General features: G+C 50.4%; 1 protein-coding gene across 1 annotated transcript in view; it reads right to left on the reverse strand.

Moving 5' to 3' along the window:
• The window catches only part of RAB11FIP4 (RAB11 family interacting protein 4), a 149895-nt gene that overhangs the window by 94216 nt on the left and 36096 nt on the right, over positions 1 to 19583 (reverse strand). Inside the window, exons 2-3 of the mRNA XM_017890941.1 lie at positions 14772 to 14859; positions 12277 to 12365 (exon numbers count right to left, since the gene is read on the reverse strand). Of these exons, the coding sequence (XP_017746430.1) occupies positions 12277 to 12365; positions 14772 to 14778 (96 nt within the window). The 5' untranslated portion in view covers positions 14779 to 14859. The remainder of the gene's footprint in view (positions 1 to 12276; positions 12366 to 14771; positions 14860 to 19583) is intronic.

Raw genomic sequence — 19583 nt, forward strand, 5'->3', positions numbered from 1 at the left:
GGGAGGGATTGCATTGGGGAGTTATACATGATGTAAATGACGAATTGATGGGTGCTGACGAGTTGATGGGTGCAGCACACCAACATGGCATAAGTATACATATGTAACAAACCTGCACGTTATGCACATGTACCCTAGAACTTAAAGTATAAAAAAAAAAAAAAAATAGAAAGAAAGAAAATAAAACAAAGGCCGAGGAACTCTTCTAGATTAAAGGAAGCTAAAGAAACATGGCATCTAAACTATGTGATCCTGGATTAGATTTGAGATACAAATAAAAGCTATAAAATTATTTCTGGGAGGGACCAGGTGTGGTGGCTCATGCCGGTAATCCCAGCACTTTGGGAGGCCGAGGCAGGTGGATCACGAGGTCAGGAGTTTGAGACCAGCCTGGCCAACATGGTGAAACCCCAGCTCTACTAAAAATACAAAAATTAGCCGGGCGTGGTAGTGGGTGCCTGTAGTCCCAGCTACTCGGGAGGTTGAGGCAGGAGAATCATTTGAACCCAGGAGGCGGAGGCTGCGGTGAGCGGAGATCGTGTCATTGTACTCCAGCCTGGGCGACAGAGCAAGTTTCCACCTCAAAAAAAAATATATATATATATATATAAATTGGAAATTTTGAATGTAGATTTTATAGTGGGTAACAAATTGTGCCAATGTTAAGTTTCCTGCAAGTGATAACTATATTGTGGTCACATAGGAGAGTGTCCTTCTTCTTAGCAATGGCCAAGTATTTAAGGATGAAGTGTCATGTCCGCAACTAACTTTCGTATGGTCCAGAAAAAAAAGTAGTGTGTATGCACATACACCCCACCAACAAACAAAGGGGCAGAGAAACTAAGTTTAGCGGCATGTTAACAACTGGTCATCCAAGCGAAGGATATATGTGGATTCATTGTTCTGCTCTTAAAATTTTCTGAAGATTGAAAATTTTCAAAATAAAAAGTTGGAGACAAAGCCAACTCTGTAGGTCTTTATTTAGTAAAAGTGATCTACTCTTTATTCCTGCACCTTCTGCAGCAGGAGCCTGGGCCCTCAGAGGTTTATAAACTGAATGGTGGGTGTAGAATCTCCACTGAGATTCCAGTTCAGCCTCTGACACATGAAGCACCCCAGGTCCTGCTGACCCAGAGTCCTCACTGGTTTCGACCGCGCTGTCTTGGAGAACATCTGCCCTCATGTGATTGTGTTTGTGTGTTTCCCACAGTTACTGCTTCAAAAATGCACCATGCTAGACTCATTAATGAGGGAAGCCGCAGGTAGGGATAGCTGGTCCAAAGGAGAAGGGGAGGGATCAAAGTCTGTGTGTCATCAGGGAAAGAAAGGATGCTGAAATGAGACTGGAACGGCACATACGAAGGTGGTTAATGTCCTACAGGGTCATAAAACCCAAACTTTTCCCTCCTGCTCAGCTTTAAAAAGACAGGATGTAAGGAGCCTCTCCAGAGTTTTATCAAGCTCTAACTTGGTGAGTAGGTTCTAAAGATATATGTGGACTTGGATATCAGGGGCAGGAGGTGGCCGTGGGAAATAGCACTCGCCGGCCAGCTCAGCTTAGCCTCTCTAGGGTAGGGATGGTCAGGGGCAGGAGGTAGGAGACACATGGTCCAGGGCAGACCAGGCTGAGGCAACAAACAAAAGGGGCTTCCATATCTGCACTGCTTCTGTCCCAGCCACCTTTGGCTTAATCAGTTGAGTTATTACCCAAAGATACAAATTGAGGATCTTACAGAAGCTCTGAAGCTTGGGATAAGTAGATTTTTTTTTTTCTCTTTGGAAGGCGGGAGAGGGTGTTGAAACACAGAAAAATATATTGGGGCCAGATATAAGTAGAAAGGCTCCTTCCCTGAGCTCTGAAACTCCCTCCTGCCACCACACCAGTGGGAGCATGGCGCCCCACCCACACCTCCAGCAGCGCAGTGAATCACGGTGCTGCTTGTCAGGAAAAGTATTTTTAGAACTTATAAGTGCCATTGTCATGAGTGGTTTTAGAAATGCTTGTTTCAGGATGGATGAAATGAAGCAAGGGTGGGCTTAGGTGTTCAGGCTGTAGGCCTCCTCCCCAGCAAGTTCTAGAGAGAGGCACAGGTTATCATCATTTTAAAAACTTCCGGAAAGATGAGAGTTTGGCAAAGCCCCTTCTGAACATGAGCAAAACAGCCATTTTGGGCTCAGGCTCAGGTCTGGGTTCCCAGCAAACCCCAATTCCCTTTTTTTTTCTTTTTTAGACAGCATCTTGCTCTGTCGCCCAGGCTGGAGTGCAGTGGCACGATCTCGGCTGGCTGCAACCTCCGCCTCCTGGGTTCAAGTGATTCTTGTGGCTCAGCCTTCCAAGTAGCTGGGATTATAGGCATGTGCCACCATGCCAGGCTAACTTTTTTCTTTTTTTTCCAGTAAAGATGGGGTTTCACCATGTTGGCCAAGCTGGTCTTGAACTCCTCGCCTCAAGTGATCAGCCCACCTCGGCCTCCCAAAGTGCTGGGATTCCAGGCCTGAGCCATTGCACCGGGCCAAACCTCGTTTCCTCTGCCATCAGGGGACTGCGTGCGAAAGCATAGCCCAGCAAGAAGCTGCTGAACAGCCAGGCGAGGGAGGGCAAGAGGAACTGACGGGAAAAAGGCAAACTGGATCCCTACCTCACTCTAGACATCACAGTCGGTTCTAAGAATTATAGCTTTAAATAGAAAAATTAAATACACAAAAATAAAACAACAGTTTCATAATCTTGGGCGGGAAAGCATTTATAAGCATTACACCAAAGGCTGAAGCCATAAAGCAAAAGAATGCTGAATTGGCTATAAAAATTTTTAAATTTGGTGTCATAAACAAAGCTAAAATAAATAACAAGCTGGAAAACTTTAATGTATGTCAAAAAGTTATATTTCCAGTTCTTAAAAAAAAACTCAATAGAAGTAAACATAGCCAGGGGTGGAGAATGTGGACAGGCAATTCATGAAGAAAGCCCTCTTAGTGACCAAAAAATGTACTTTAAGAAGTTAAACCATATTATAATTCAAAAGAGGGGTTCTAATTTTAGCATCTCAAATTTAAAGGATCAGAAAACTCAGCAACACCAGTAGCAAAAGGGTAGCAGGAATCTGATGCAATCCTGATGGGATTCCTGCAGAGGAATTTGGCATAGGCAGTTTTAATATTTTGCATCTTTTTCTCTTTCTTGTTCTTTCCTCCCTTCCTTCCTCCTTCCTTCCTCTTCCTTCCTTCCTCCTTCTTTTCCTTCCTTCCTTCCTTCCTTCCTTCCCTTCTTTCTTTCTTCTTCTTTCGATCTTCTTTCTTCTTTCTTTTTTGGACAGAGTCCCCCACTCTTTGCCCAGGTCTGGAGTGATGGTCGATCTCAGTTCACGCAACCTCGCCTCTGGGTCCAAGGGATTCTCCCTGCTCAGCCTCTCCGAGGAGCTGGGATTACAGGTATGGCCCACACACCTGGACTAATTTCGTGTATTTTATAGAGATGGGGTTTCACAACGTTGGTCAGCTGTCTCAAACTCCTGACCTCAGGTCACTACTTGCCCTCCGCCTCCCAAAGTGCTGGGATGCAGGCGTGACCACTGCGCCCAGCCTGTTGGCATCCTTCTCATAAAACAGTTTCCATTTGCCTGAAACCATATGGGTGCAATTGTTCTGAAAGGCAGACAGTAAATAAGTTCTAGTTTGCAGTCCATTTGCCTCATGGCAAATTTTTCAGCTCTGGCCACTGTAGAGGAAAACACCCACAAGAAAGAGTGATACAAATGGTGTGGGCTGGTCCAGTAAAATCTTTATTTACAATAACAGGCTCCTAGATTGGGCTCAGGGTCCTTAATTTGCAACCTCTGTTACTTAAAGCCAATTATGATTCGCTGGGGGAAAGAACTTAGCTATAAAAATGATTATGCTGGTGAAGAAGGCTAGCAGGAAATCGCTTGAACCCAGTGAGCCAGAGGTTGCGGTGAGCGAGATCGTGCCATTGCACTCCAGCCTGGCAAAAAGACGAACCTTGTTCCTCAAAAAAAAAAAAAAAAAAAAGAGAATGATTATTATACTGCTTTTGTTAATTCCCCAAATTACGTTAAAAATATATATACACCTGGCTGGGCGTGGTGGCTCGCACCTGTAATCCCAGCACTTTGGGAGGCCAAGGTGGGAGGATCACGAGGTCAGGAGATCGAGACCATCCTGGCTAACATGGTGAAACCCCGTCTCTACTAAAAATACAAAAAAATTAGCTGGGTGTGGTGGCAGGTGCCTGTAGTCCCAGCTACTCGGGAGGCTGAGGCAGGAGAATGGCGTGAACCTGGGAGGAGAGCTTGCAGTGAGCCGAGATTGCGCCACTGCACTCCAGCCTGGGGGACAGAGCAAGACTCCGTCTCAAAGAAAAAAAAAATACACACACACACACACACACACACACACACACACACACACACACACATATATATGTCCAACAATAAGGAACTGGTATATAAATTTGGTTGTCTTCATGTGATGAAATATCATGTTGCCATTTAAAATTTAAAATGGCAACATGGTTACCTTGTTATATAGAATTAAGCATGATAGAAAATAGCATAAAAATAAACTACTAAAATATAAAGAGAGTTTAATGGGCCAGGCATGGAGGCTCACACCTGTAATCCGAGCACTTTGGGAGACCGAAGCAGGCAGATCATCTGAGGTCAGGAGTTCGAGGCCAGCCTGGCCAACATGGTGAAACCCATCTCTACTAAAAGTACAAAACTTAGCTGGGCGTGGTGGTGGATGCCTGTAATCCCAGCTATTCAAGAGGCTGAGGCAGGAGAATTGCTTGTATCCCGGAGGCAGAGACTGCAGTGAGCCGAGATCACGCCACTGCACTCCAGTCTGGGCAATAAGAGTGAGACCCTGTTTCAATAAATAAATAAATAAATAAAATAAGGAGAGTTTAACAGGGTTATCATGACAAGATTAACACCAAAAATGAAAACCAATCCTATACATCAGTTGTAACCAATTATAAAATTTCATAGCAAAACAATCCTACACATATCAGCAATAAAAACTCCAAAATATAGTCACCCTAAGAAGAAAGTGTGCATAACCTATTGAAGAAAATTATAAAACTTTCCGGCCTGATGTGGTGGCTCATGCCTGTAATCCCAGCACTTTGGGAGGCTGAGGTGGGCGGATCACCTGAGGTCAGGAGTTCGAGACTAGCCTGGCCGACATGATGAAACCCCATCTCTACTGAAAATACAAAAAATTAGCTGGGAATGGTGATGGGCACCTGTAGTCCCAGCTACTAGGGAGGCTGAGGCAGGAAAATCACTTCATCCTGGGAGGCAGAGGTTGCAGTGAGCGGAGATCTAGCCATTGCACTCCAGCCTGGGCAATAAAAGCGAAACACTGTCTCAAAAAAAACAAAAAAACCAACAACAAAAAACTTTCTTAGAGGGCATAAAAGGCCAGAATAAATAAAGAGAGATATATATTCCTGGATGACAGAATGCAATATTGTAAAGAAGCCAATTTCCTTCAATTAATGCACAAATTCAATTTCAAACAAGATCTCCAGCAGGATTTGTAACAGAGCTTGACAAATAGGCTGTTCCAGAAGAGAAAATATGTAAGAATAACAAAAAAGGTATTTTTTTGTTTGTTTTGTTTTTATGTGTATGTGTGTGTGTGATGGAGTCTTGCATTGTCGCCCAGGCTGTAGTGCAATGGCGTGATCTCAGCTCACTGCAACCTCCACCTCCCTGGTTCAAGTGATTCTCCTGCCTCAGCATCCCAAGTAGCTGGGATTACAGACGTGCGCCACCATGCCTGGTTAATTTTTGTATTTTTAGTACAGATGGGGTTTCATCATGTTGGTCAGGCTGGTCTCGAACTCCTGACCTCAGGTGATCCACCTGCCTCGGCCTCCCAAAGTGCTGGGATTACAGGCATGAGCCTGAAGGAAAAAAAGAAGGATGGAAAAGAAGGACGAGAGAGCCTTTCCCTATCAGATATCAAACTATGAAGCAAGAGTAACTGAAACTATAGCTTTGGCTTAAAATTAGGTAGACAAATCAATATAACAGACTAGAGTCCAGAAAGAGACCTACGTTTATCAGGCAAGTTAGCATACAATAAAGATAACATTTCAAATTGATTGAGAAAGAGGGACTATTCAACGTGAGGAACTCAAAGCACTGGCCATATTGAGGAAGTAAGAGTGCCAGATCTCTACTCCCACCAAAAGCAAAAATAAGCTCCAGGTGGATCAAAGAGCTAAGCATAAATACTTCTTTTTCTCAAAAGTATCTGAAAACAATATATAGAAGAATATGTTTATAGCCTGGAGGTAGAGAAGGCACAAAATGATACACAAAATGTAAATCGTTTAAAAGGATTGATAAATGACATCAGAATTAACATTCTGTCTAATAAAACACTCCCCAAACAAGATTAAAACACAAGCAAAATGCATAAAGATTGATAATCAGGATATACAGAGATTTCAACCTGTTGCTGTGGCTCACACCTGTAATCTCAGCACTTTGGGAGGCTGAGATGGGCAGATCATCTGAGCACAGGAGTTCAAGACCAGCCTGAGCAACATGCAAAACCCTGTCCCTACCAAAACAAACAAACAAACAAAAACAAAAACTAGCTGGACGCAGTGGCATGTGCCTGTGGTACCAGCTAATTGTGGGGCCAAGGCAGGTGGATTGCTTGAGCCCGGGAGGCAGAGGTTGCAGTTGGCTGAGATTGCGCCACTGCACTCCAGCCTGGGCAGTAGAGCAAGACTGCCTCAAAAACAAACAAACAAGCAAAAAACAGAATATACAGAGATTTCTTATAAATCAGTAAGGAAAAGACAAACAACCATATCGAACACGGGCAAAGAATATGAATAGCTAATTTGTAAAAGCAGAAATCCAGAGGGCATGGGAAGATAAGAAAAAGACGGCCTGCCTCCCTAGGAAGCCAGGCAGCACAGAGGACGGCAGCAACAGGCTTTCCTCCCTTCAGGCTGCTGAGCCGGATACCAGCAGGTGGATGGATGGCTTCCAGGGTTGGCGAAGGCCATGGGGAAAGGGGCACTCTCATATACTGCTTGGATGATACGCACGGTACAGGCTTTGTGGAAGAAAATTATATCCGTATCTATTAAAATATAAAATCTACATACCCTTTGATACAGCAATTCTACTTCCAGATATCTAGTCTTAGAAATACTTAGACACACTCAAGGAGCATGGATAAGGATGCTTGCTGTGGGTGCTGTCCTGGGGGTGAAAAGGAGGAGCTCAGCCTGAGTCCTGCAGCCACTGGGTGGACATGGGGCTGGCTGTCATGAAAGGTGAGGTTCGGGCAGTGACAGAGGGTGCAGGGCCCCCAGGAAGCTCAGTGCAGGTCCTTCTCCTTTGGGCTGGGGCAGAAGGAGCCAGGGAGGCTTCCTGGAGAAGGTGGTACCTAAGTAAATTTTTTTTAAAGAGAAGCAGTCTCACTACATTGTCCAGGCTGGTCTCAAACTCCTGGGCTCAAGCAATTCTCCTACCTCAGCCTCCCAAAGTGCTGGGATTATAGGTATGAGCCACCACTCCTGCCAAGTAAGTCTTAAAAAGGTGAGTAGACGTTAGCTCCTGACAAGTAAGTGGGAGGGAGGACATCCTACGACAAAGACAATACTCACGCAAAGGCTCAGAGGCAAGAGAGAACACGGCTTGCTCAGAAAACAGGGAGTGGTTTGATATCGCCAGTTTTAGGTGTGAGACGCACCTCGGTGAGAGATGAGGCTGGTGCAGTGGGTAGGAGCTGATGTTGGTTTTCATCCCTTGGTAAGGACAGGTCCCAGGAGTGGGGTGACAAATCAGAGCAGCAACTTAGGGAGAGCCTGCCAAACTGTGGTATGCGGGTGTGGAGAGAGGAAGGCTGAGGACAGGAGGACGCCTGGTTGGTGGGTGGCAGTGACTGCGATGGGAGGGGGAGGCAGGGGTGACTGGGGAATGGAGGACTCCAGACAGCTGCATGAGGGGCCGCTGAGGATGACTCTCTGGGTTGGAGGCTACTGACACTGTTTGCTGGCATGGTGGCTACACAGGAGCGGCAGGTGGCCGGATGCCCTCTCCATTTAATGGGGTTCCCTGTTAATCCACCATAGGGTGGGTGAACGGAGCCCAGGGCATTACAGCACTTGCAGGGTTAGGGTTCACATCACCATCTGCCGAGGGGTGGCCATGGGCCCCTAGCAACTATCCCATTGCCTTTAGCACCCGAGTGTGGCGCTCTCCACGTGTCTCCATGCCCCCTCCCCACAGGAGCCCCTATAGCATATGGACTGGGGGCTGATGGGCAGCCTGAGCAGGACAGTCTCAGAGGGACTCCCAGGGCGATTCCAGGGACCCCAGGCATGTACCCAGGGACCCTGGAGAGTCCTTCAGGACACACCTAGCATTCCCTTTGACCAGAAGCAAATTTCTCTGGGTCAGGAAACTCACTCAACAGCCTGCTCAACAGTTGGGGTTCCCAAGACTCAAAGTTTCCCTGTGCCAGGGTTTCACAGGGCTCTGGGGATGCAGGTGGAGCCACATCCAGTAAGGTCAGGAACTGGTGCATCCAGGCATCAACTGTCTGGGATAGACTCGCACTGGCCTGAGGTCTGGACAGCAGCCCCAGGGGTCCCTGACTGATGTCCAATGCTAGGGGCTTCTCGGGGCCTGAGAGGGGGACGAGAAGGGCAGGGCACTCTCAGGGGCCAGGTAGCAGCGGCTCGCCCACCAGCCAGCACTCAAGCATTCACTGCTTTAACTATGAGCCACATCCAGTGGTGACATCAGAGGTCTCCATCCACACCCTGGGAAGAAGGGGGTGTGCCCAAAAGACAAGCTTCATTTCCCAGCACACAAGCACAGCACAGGGGTGGAGGCCTGCCATCCCATCTGTGTGTCATCCTCACACCTCCTCAAACCATGCCTTAGGTTTGCATTCCCTGGGGGTATCTGGGAAGCCCACTTAGTGATCCAGGCACTGCTTCTTCTCGGTCTCAGACTGACCCCTAGGGGACAGCTAAGACACAGCAGGGCCGGGCCTGAGAAATTCGGACCTGCCCCGTCTGGCCCACTCTGACACCTCATCTGCAGAGCTGTGGTCTTGACCCTGCTACTACAGGAGCCTGAGCCAGGAAGGGGACTCATTCACAACCCAGAAGCCGTCTGCTCGGTCAGGCTGGTCTTCGGATTGTGCCCCCTTCCTCTCCCTGCCAACACGCAGGAGCCCATGGTAGGGAACGGAGCCCAGGTCAACCAAGCAGCCCCAGCGAGCATAATGAACAAGGCTGCCACTGTGCCCCCACCTACTGCCATCTCATTAGGCTCTGGTCACCCAAGCTGGGGCCAGGCCTCCATGGAGGGCAGAAAGCAGTTCACGAGAAGCTTAAAACCCAAAGCAACAAACACCTATAGGATTGCAAAGTCCCACGAACAAATGAGGAGAAGCACCAGGCTCGCTGAGATAGGCTGATGCGGTCTTTCTTTCTACTTTCCCATAACCTCTAGACTTCAGAGGAAAACATTATCAGTTTACAAAAACGAGTACCTTGGTGGAGGCCCGCTCTTCTGTGCCCCCTGCTCACCTTTTCTCCACGTGCCATCTTTTCCAGAGGTGTGAATGGCAGAATGTGGGGGCCACAAAAGTAGCCAAAGACTGCAGGGAACCGCCATCCCTACCCGCACTCCCCACCCACCCCAGCCCTCGGCTCCACTCCGCCCTGCAGTTCTTGAGGCAGGGCTTTACTTTGACATAATTTTGCAACACCAGTATTCAAAGGTAAACTGAAAAATGCAAACGGTAACTTCAGCACTATTTTCGTACGGCAGCAGGCGGTGAGGAATTAGCACATATTAGGGGTCTGTCTTCCCACTGACCTTTCACAACAGACCCTCCAGATTGGCGTGGCAAGCCCTGTTTTACAGCTGAGGACACTGAGGCTCAGTGGGGTTGAGAAGAATGTGCTCGGGTTCCATGGCCTGTCCTGGGTGGCCCACGTGGGTGTGAATCCAGTCCTGCACACCTCTGCACGCTGCCTCCTGCTCAGCAATCCAGGAAGGGCCTCCCCACAAACTTCCTGGGGCACTCAGTATTTGTCCCACAGTAGGGGTCCTCTACCCTAAGCCTGGTTCCATTAGCTGGACCCAAATACATATTCAACCCCTCCTTGCTGGACCCATCAAGACAGGCCTGGAGCCACCACTGCTGGCATGGGCATGGACCTGGAGCCCAGCTATCTCCACGCATCCCTGAGGGCTCTTGCTTTGAGCAGAGCAGCCTGAGGCCTAGCCACAGTTGGTGCCTGGCTTTGGTCTCTGCCGCCGTGGACTGGCAGCCCTCAGCACTGTGTCCCTCTCTGTGGACTGTCCCTCCTCCAGTCCTGCCCAGGGAACCCAACCCTGGCCCTATGACCCAGCTGGATTCCAAGAGGCCTACCATCGGCCAAAGCAGCCTCTGGGGTCCTGGATCTCCTTCAGCTATAAACATACTCATGTTTTGGGGGCCGGCGGAGGCACCCATCAGAACTGGGGAAAAGGATTGGGGGTTGGACTGGGTGAGAAATCAAAATCATTCTCTTCTAGTTTTGGGTGTCGCCACCAGGAGGGACCTCGCTGGCTGTCAGCTTGTGCACCTTAAACTATTTCTCTGTAGGATGAAGCTGCACTGTTTGGAAAACTAGTTCAAAGTTTTATAAGAAAGACACCATGGCCGGGCGCGGTGGCTCAAGCCTGTAATCCCAGCACTTTGGGAGGCCGAGACGGGCGGATCACGAGGTCAGGAGATCGAGACCATCCTGGCGAACATGGTGAAACCCCGTCTCTATTAAAAAAATACAAAAAACTAGCCGGGCGAGGTGGCGGGCGCCTGTAGTCCCAGCTACTCAGGAGGCTGAGGCAGGAGAATGGCGTGAACCCGGGAGGCGGAGCTTGCGGTGAGCCGAGACTGCGCCACTGCACTCCAGCCTGGGCAACAGAGCGAGACTCCATCTCAAAAAAAAAAAAAAAGAAACACGCCATCAGGTGATGATAACAGTAAAACAGAGGCTTGGGGACTGTGGTCTTTGTCCCACTTCCTGATACAGAGCTTCAGGATGGGGCTGGTCACCAGAAAGACCAAGCATACAATGAGGTGGGAACTTCCTCACCTTCCCACCTACCCCCAACCTCCAGGCACAGGAGACGGGCTGGAGACCGGGTTGTAAAAACTGTTTTAGTTTTGGAGATGAGTCTGGCTCTGTCACCCAGGCTGGCCGGAGTGCAGTAGCACAATCACAGCTCACTGAAGTCTCAAACTGCTGGGCTCAAGTGCTCCTCGCACCTCAGTCTCCCAGTAGCTGGGACTACAGGTGTGCACCACCACATCCAGCTAATTTTAAATTTTTTTGTAGAGACAGGGTCTCACTATCTTGCCCAGGCTGGTCTCAAACTCCTGGGTTCAAGCTGTCCTCCTGCCTCAGCCTCCCAAAGTGCTGGGATTACAAGCATCAGCCACCATGCCAGGCCTACAAATTCTCAAACAATGAGTTGCAGAGAGCCTGGGTGCTGGTGATGTGCTGGGAGGCAGTGCCCCTGAAGGTACGGAAGCTCTGCACCCCCACTCCCCATACCCTGTCTTGTACATCTCTTCCGCGTGGCTATTCCTGAGTTGTACCCTTTGTAATACGCTGATCATCCTAAGTACAACCATTTCCTAAGTGTTTCTAGTGAATTACCCAGCCTGAGAGAGGGAGTACTGAGAACCCTGTGTTTGCAGTTATCCAGGAAGAACCGCAGCTGGCATGGGAAGTGGGGCAGTCTCATGGGGCTGACCTTGACTTGTGAAGTCTGTGCTAATGCTGGGTAGTTAGTGGCAGGTGGAACTGACTGCTGGACACCAGTTAGTGTCAGAGAATTGGAGAATTCATTGTTGTTTGAAAACAAACAGGAAGCGTTCACCTCAGAGAGCGATGGTGCAGGAGAAAAGGAAACAATTCCAGTCCTGCCTCCCCCCCACTTGTCACTTTCCCTCTCTGGAACTCAGTTTCTCCTCCGTGCCACAGATGGGGAACAGAGTTGCTGGGTGGGGACCCCCAGCTGTTACACACTCTGCTGGGGCTTCCCAATGGGGCCTCAGGGCTCCTGTTCCAAAAACTATTTCTTGACTTTGATGCTCAAGAAGGGTCCTCAGAGGGAGGTTCTGGATTCTCCCAGATACTGAAAATGGAGCAAAGGCGAGACCAAGGAGGAGGCAGAGCCATGGAGATCCTAGAGGCCCCCCAAGCCTTACCTGCTCCACGCAGTCTGGGATCTCTGGCGCGCACGGCAGAGTCCCGGCGCTCTCCACCGATAGCACATCCTTCAGAAGCTCCTCGCACCCTGTGCAGACAGGCAGACACAAGGGACGGTGAGAGGTTGAGCCTCAGCCTGGGACGGCTGCTCTGCTTCTAACTAATGGGCATGGGGCAGGAAGGGCTGAGGTGGGGGCCCGAGGCTCCAGGAGGCCAGCTGAGCACTGGAAGGCAGGGATGGAGCCCAGGCGGTGGGGAACTCAGCTCAGGGCACTGTGCAGGGAGCTGCAAGAGGCCCTTGTCCTCTGGGACTAACTCCCACATGCAGAGGGCAGGCTGGGGACACAGGGAAGAAGGAGGCCTTCCTGGGGGAGGGGACCTAAGTTAGTGCTGCCCACTTGGCTCGCAGGGACTCCTAACAACTCTGCCAGCCTCTGGAGAAAGCAAACACATCCATTCCTTTGAGGCTGGGCACCCTCTGCGTCCTGCAGACCCTGGGACATCCAGGACAGCGCCGCTCCAGGACAGCTCCAGTTCCTGCTGACTCTGTACACAGCTGGCCTCGCTCCTGAGTTCCCAACCAAATGCTCCAAGGTTGTACTGAACACGGGAGGGGGACCTGACAAAACGCCTGGCACAGGCACATGGCAGGTACAGCCTGCAGTGGCCCATTGTCAAATCCACGCAGAAAACCTTCCCTGGGTGCCTTCTGTGTTCTGTGGCCCCTGCACCGTGTCTTCGTTTCCCTTCATCCCTCACCCTGCATCCTTCCACCCTCCCAGGGTTCACAGGCACCCCACAGAAAAGGGCTCACCTTGATCTGAGCCACGGACAGGAAACCACGGCTTCCTTTACAGATAACCAGACACCCTGGGACTCCAGATGTGACTGCATTCTCTCTGCAGCTAGTAGGGAGGTCTTAGCAAGCCCACCTGGCTGGTGATCTATGCCACTGTCTCAGATTTTTTTCTTTTTTGAGACAGGGTCTTACTCCGTTACCCAGGCTGGAGTGCAACGGCATGACGTCAGCTCACTGCAGCCTTGACTTCCTGGGCTAAGGTGATTCTCCCACCTCAGCCTCTCAGGTAGCTGGGACCACAGGCACACACCAGAATGCCCAGCTAATTTTTCTGTATTTTTTGTAGAGACGAGGTTTTGCCATGTTGGCCAGGCTGGTCTCAAACTCCTGGACTCAAGTGATCCACCTGAGATCAAGCCATCTGCCTGCCTCAGCCTCCCAAAGTGCTGGGATTACAGGTGTGAGCCACGGTGCCTGGCCTTCACTGTCTCAGATAAACAGCTTAGTAGTAAGTGTGAGTGGCCATATTCTGATTCCTGCAAGTTTCTCACAACTGGCCTTTGAATTTTTGGGACAAGACAGAGGGATTTATAGTGTCCCCCTAAAGCTGGAAGGGGGAGCAAGTAAGAAAGGCAGGAATTAGGAAGAATTAAGAGGAAGAGAGGGCAGGGCATGGAGGCCGATGCCTGTAATCCCAGCACTTTGGGAGGCTAAGGTGGGAGGGCCACTTGATCTCAGGAGTTCAAGACCAGGCTGGGCAACGTGATGAAACTCCATCTCTACTTAAAATACGAAAATTAGGCCGGGTGCAGTGGCTCAAGCCTGTAATCCCAGCACTTTGGGAGGCCGCCGAGCGGCGGGATCACGAGGTCAGGAGATCGAGACCGAAAATCCTGGGCTAACATGGTGAAAACCCGTCTCTTACTAAAAAATACAAAAAACAGCCGGGCGAGGTGGGTGTGCGCCTGTGTTCCGCCCTACTCAGGGAAGGCTGAGGCAGGGAGAATGGCGTAAACTTGGGAGGCGGGCTTGCAAGTGAGCTGAGGATCCGGCCCATGCACTCCAGCCCCTGGGCGACAGAGCGAGACGTCCGTCTCAAAAAAAAAAAAAAAAAAAAACGAAAAATTACCCAGCGTGGTGGTGTACCTCCTGTAGTCCCAGCTACTCAGGAGGCTGAGGCAGGAGGATTGCTTGAGCCCAGGAGGTTGAGGCTGAAGGGAGCCATGATAGTGGCACTGTGCTCCAGTAGTCTGGGTGACAAAGCCAGACCCTGTCTCAAAAAAAAAAAAGGAGGTGGGAGGAGGGAGGACACAAAAGCAGCTCAGAGGGAGGCGGGCAGTTGGGTGACCAGCACTTTGTCCAGGTTTGCCCAGGAGACTCCTTGAGTTTGGTCATCCCAGAGCGGGAGACAGAGGAAGAGGGCAGAAAAGCAAGGAGGGAGGCTTTTTCCAGAGGCAGGCAGACAAGGGGAAGGGCAGAAGTGACCTCCACGGGTGAGATCACAGCCCCCGCGGCTGGGGCAGCTGTGTCCTTCCCTCTGCCCCCCAGGAAGCCAGAGGCAGAACCGACTTCTGGCCCATCCTGGGCTCTGGGACCCCTGTCGGGAGGAATCCAGGCTGGGTCCCCAGCCACACCAGCTTCCCCAGCTGGGCAGGACCTGAAAGCACCTGGGAAAGCCTCCCCAGAAGACCTCACCTTTCATGGCAAACACCCCCCGGCAAAAGTCCTTGAAGTTGATTCTCCCCAGGTCGTTGGGATCCAAATATTTCACAAGTTTTTCCACCTGTGGGAAGGAAGCAGGGACAGGTGTGAGACACCCAAGGATCACCCGAAGACTCAGGGAGCTGGGACGGGGAGGCCGAGAGGGAGGGAGGGACACCAGTGTCCCCGCCCCATCCTCTCCCCTCACCCTGGGGTCAGTATCGGCCATGGGGCCACTTTATTCTCCCCATGGTGACAGACAACTTGGGCGAGGAAAAGCAGAGCCAACAGCAGCTCCCCCGTGAGCGCACGGCTTCAGGGGCTGAGCCTCCTTCCCCCGGGGCTGCACACTGAAAGCCAAGCCTCTGCCAATGTTTTAAAATTGGTTTCTTTCATACAAAACGGACACAAACGCATTGTAAAAGACCTAGAAACCCCACCGTTTCTCTTGTTCTAGGCGCTGGCTAGATGGCGAAACTCACTGAGATGGACACTGGTGGCTGATGTACTTTTCTGTTCTATTTGTACCTTGCACTTCAATAAAGAGTGTTAAATGAATAAGGAAGTTTTCTCCTGGCAGAGTCAGACATCCCTGAGGTTGGAGTTTCTCTCCCGTGTAATAGTAAGTAGGACAGAAAGAGTTTCCATGCTGCTTGGTGTGTACAACCCACATTGTTAGTGGCTGTAACATATTCTGCCCGGTGGGTTCATCATAATCTACTTCACCACCCCTAATAGCTGGGCATTTTGGTTGTTTCCAGCTTTTTGCTTTCATAACTCATCTTTGGGGGTTCCTGCAGCTGTGTGGATGAACCATCAACCCCCGGTCTCTCAGATTCTTGACTTTCTTATTGCCTCATATTCCACCTCAGGCACCAAGTCCCTTGGTCAACCCAGTCATCACCCCCTCCAATACCACCCATCCGAATGTCCCACTCCCTGACCCCATCCTCCCTCCCTTCCTGCCACTGCAGGGTTCTTCAGCATCACTGGGTCTGCTCACTTTCACTCACGTCCAATCCATGCCGCCACTGTATCCCACAGCTCCCTATTTCCCACACCACCCCAGGGGCCCCACCTGGTCATAGCCATCATCCTCTCTCTCCTGGACCATGCAAGTCTAACTGGATCATGTCACCCACTCCTCTGCTTAAAACCTTCCAGTATCATTCCACCACACTTAAGATAAAAATCCAAAGTCCACAGCACAGCCCATGAGGCCCCATGCGATCTGACCCCTTCCACTCCCTCTCTTCCCATGCTCTTCATCACTCACTATATTCCAGCCGTACTGGCCTTTGGTCAGCTCCTCAAGCAAACCACCACACTCTTCTCTGCCCCAGGGCCTTTGCACATGCTATTCTCTGTATCTTGCACAGCTGTCCTCCCCATTCATCATGTCAGTTCATCCTTCAGGTCTCCCTTTGTACCTGTATGAAACGTCCCTCCCCAAGACAGGTCTGTCCTGACCACCTGCATCGATTCAGGACCCACCCTGCTGCTATACTGTCTTGTAGCATCCTATACTTTCCCTTCAAACTATTTGTTGCAACTTGCTATTGCTAACTAAAAAGAGATTGACATGGAGGTCAAAGGAAATAGGGTTTATTTGGGAAACAAATAAATAGGGTTTATTTGGGTTTATTTGGGAAACAAAGAATTGCAATTCTTTGTTTGGGGGAGGGGACAGCTGCAATGCTGAGGAGGCTGGCAAAAAGTCACTTTCCTCCTTCACTGAAATTTTGCAGGTCTTTCCTGAGAGCCCACTAGGTACCAGGTTCAGGGGGCTTCACAGAAAGAATGTGGCACGGCCCCACTGCCCTTCCCTCATCCCAGACTCACAACAGAGTGGAAGGTACAAGGGATCAGGACAGCCCTGAAGAGCGTCCCAGGAGGCAAGTAGAGGAGAGAATTCTTCTTCTTTTTTTTTTTTTAAGATGAAGTCTTGCTCTGTCGCCCAAGCTGGAGTGCAGTGGTGCGATCTCAGCTCACTGCAACCTCCGCCTCCCAGGTTCAAGCAATTCTCCTGCCTCAGCCTCTCCTGAGTAGCTGGGATTACAGGCACCCGCCAACATGCCCAGATAATTTTTGTATTTTTAGTAGAGAGGGAGCTTCACTATGTTGGCCACGCTGGTCTCCAACTCCTGACCTCAGGTGGTCCGCCCACCTCGGCCTCCCAAAGTACTTGGATTACAGACATGAGCCACCGTACCCGGCCAGGAGAGGACTTTTTACGGAGGATTTCTACAGAAAGCTGTTTTCAGAGGCAGCTCATTGGCTGGGCAGAAATCCTAGACTGCAAAGCCTTTCTGACTGGTGAGCTAGTTACGGTACTCGCAGCTGAGAAATGCTGGAGGCTGGCAGATCATGACCTCGGTTGCGCTTCCAAGTCTTTTGGGATATTGTGTGGCTTGAACTTTAGCAGGCGTGAGTATCTCCCGACCTCACTGCAGAAAGTCTCAGCCTTAGCTTCTCCATATTCTTTCATGTAGTTGTATGTGTGTGGGATAATTTAATTTATATCTTCTCTCTACAAAGTAAGCTCTCTAAGGGCAAGGACCCTGTCAGTTCTGATCATCACTGTATACCTGGGCGCTTGCACCATGACTGGTACATAGTAGAGGCTTCATAATATTTGTTTTTGCTCACACCTACAATCCTCTCCAAGATCAGGGCTCTGCCTTCAAGGCGGAGATTGCAGTGATCCAAGATCACGCCACTGCACTCCAGCCTGGGTGACAAGAGTGAAACTCCGTCTCAGAATAATAGTAATAATAGTAATAATAGTAATAATAATAATAATAATAATAATATTTTTAAGAGCCAGGCCTCACGCTATTGCCCAAGCTGGAGTGCAGTGGCATGATCATAGATCACTGCAGCCTCATATGCCTGGGCTCAAGGGATCCTCTCACCTTAGCCTCCCAAGTAGCTGGGACTACTGGCACGCCACCATGCCTGGCTCAGAAGCCTGCTTCTAAATCTAAAACTGCTTCTAAAACTTAGTGGCAGCCCTCCCACAGCACCCATACAAGCATTCATTCATTCATTCATTCATTCATTTACTTATTCAACAAGTGATGAATGAGCACCTCTTACATGCCGGGCACTCTTTCAGGGGTTGATGGTGGTAGGTGCTGGTTCTGCTGGCTAGCCACACATACACAATAGTGCACACACATGTGTACATGCTCACATTCCTTGTCAGGCATCTTGCCACTCCCCCTAATAATTACCATCAGTATCTATAGCACAGCCAGGCCAGGATGAGCTCTCTCCAGAATCTGCTCAGGCTGCGCTGCAGATGATGGATCTGAGGGCACCTGGGGCCTGCAGAGCACAGCATGCAGGAAACGGCTCACTGTCACTGTTGTCAGTGTTCGCGCTGTTACAGGCAGACTCACCAGCACACCACGCCGCCCATAACAGGCACTGAAGCCAAACCACATTGGGGATTCATCTATTTATAGGGACCATGTTTTTCTTGCATGCCCACAGAGTGGCAGCTGTAGCAGGGGTCTGAAGCCCTGGTCACTGCCGGTGGCCTGGCACCATGGGGCTGTGCCCAGTGGGCTTTGGAAGGTGAGCAGTGGACAAAGAGGGCCCCACCCTAACCATCTTCTCCCTGCCTGGAACCTGGAGGCTCTGTGCTTGCATCTTGATTCTGGCTGACCCTGCTTTTCCACTCTAGTGTGAGTCTGGGATGAGGGAAGGGCAGCGGGGTCGTGCCGCATTCTTTCCGTGAACCCTCCTGAACCTGGTACCTAGTGGGCTCTCAGGAAAGATCTGTAAAATTTCAGTGAAGGAGGAAAGTGTTTTTTTGCCAGCCTCCTCAGCATTGCAGCTGCCCCCTCCCCCAAGCCATGCCAGCTTCTGACACTGCCAGGCAATGACGTGACTTCTGAGAATAGCAATGCCCAGGTGCCACCTGTAGGGCTGCAGGGGAGCCCACCCACCATCCCAGCTGGCATTCTGCCTCCTCTCGTCCTGCCTTCACATCGCTGGCATTATAGGGGGTCTGTGAATGTGGGGATGGGCCAGGGCACCCTCTACCCCCAGCCTCCCATGCTCACACCTATAATCCTCTCCAAGGTTAGGGCTCTGCCTTCATGATTTCCGAAGCAAGTCAAGGTGGAGTCGGCCACAGAGTGCTGCCTGACTGAGGACCCCCACCTCAAGTCCACCTAGGAAGCAGGAGTGTAGGGATTTGGATTCTGTAATCTCTGTGTCCACAACTCCCTGGGGCTGGGAGACACTGGCGGGGTGAGCTGTCCATTCCTCTGCCAGCAAAAGCCTACCTGGACAGAGGTGGGGGTGGGGTTGTTTGATGACAGGCAGATAGATGGGGTACTGAGGGCCACTGTATGTTCCCCGGAGCACCCGAGCCATGGCCCAGGCTGCAACCGGGGGCACACCCCAGGCTGTGACCTCTCTACAGCTGCTCTCACAGGGCTCTTCAAAGAGCTACAGCCCCAGAGTAATGGCCACAAAAGTGCCAGGCCAGCCGGGCATGGTGGCTCACGCCTGTAATCCCAGCATTTCAGGAGGCTGAGGTGGGTAGATCACCTGAGGTCAGGAGTTCAAGACCAGCCTGGTCAACATGGAGAAACCCCCATCTCTACTTAAAATACAAAAATTAGCTAGGTGTGGTCATGTGTGCCTGTAATCCCAGCTACTCGGGGAGGCTGAGGCAGGAGAATCGTTTGAACCGGGGAGGTGGAGGTTGCAGTAAGCCGAGATTGTGCCACTGCACTTGGATCTGGGTGACAGAGCAAGATTCCGTTTCACAAAAAAAAAAAAAAAAAA

Source organism: Rhinopithecus bieti, unplaced genomic scaffold (genome assembly GCF_001698545.2).
Source record: "Rhinopithecus bieti isolate Rb0 unplaced genomic scaffold, ASM169854v2 scaffold_19652, whole genome shotgun sequence".
NCBI lineage: Eukaryota > Metazoa > Chordata > Mammalia > Primates > Cercopithecidae > Rhinopithecus > Rhinopithecus bieti.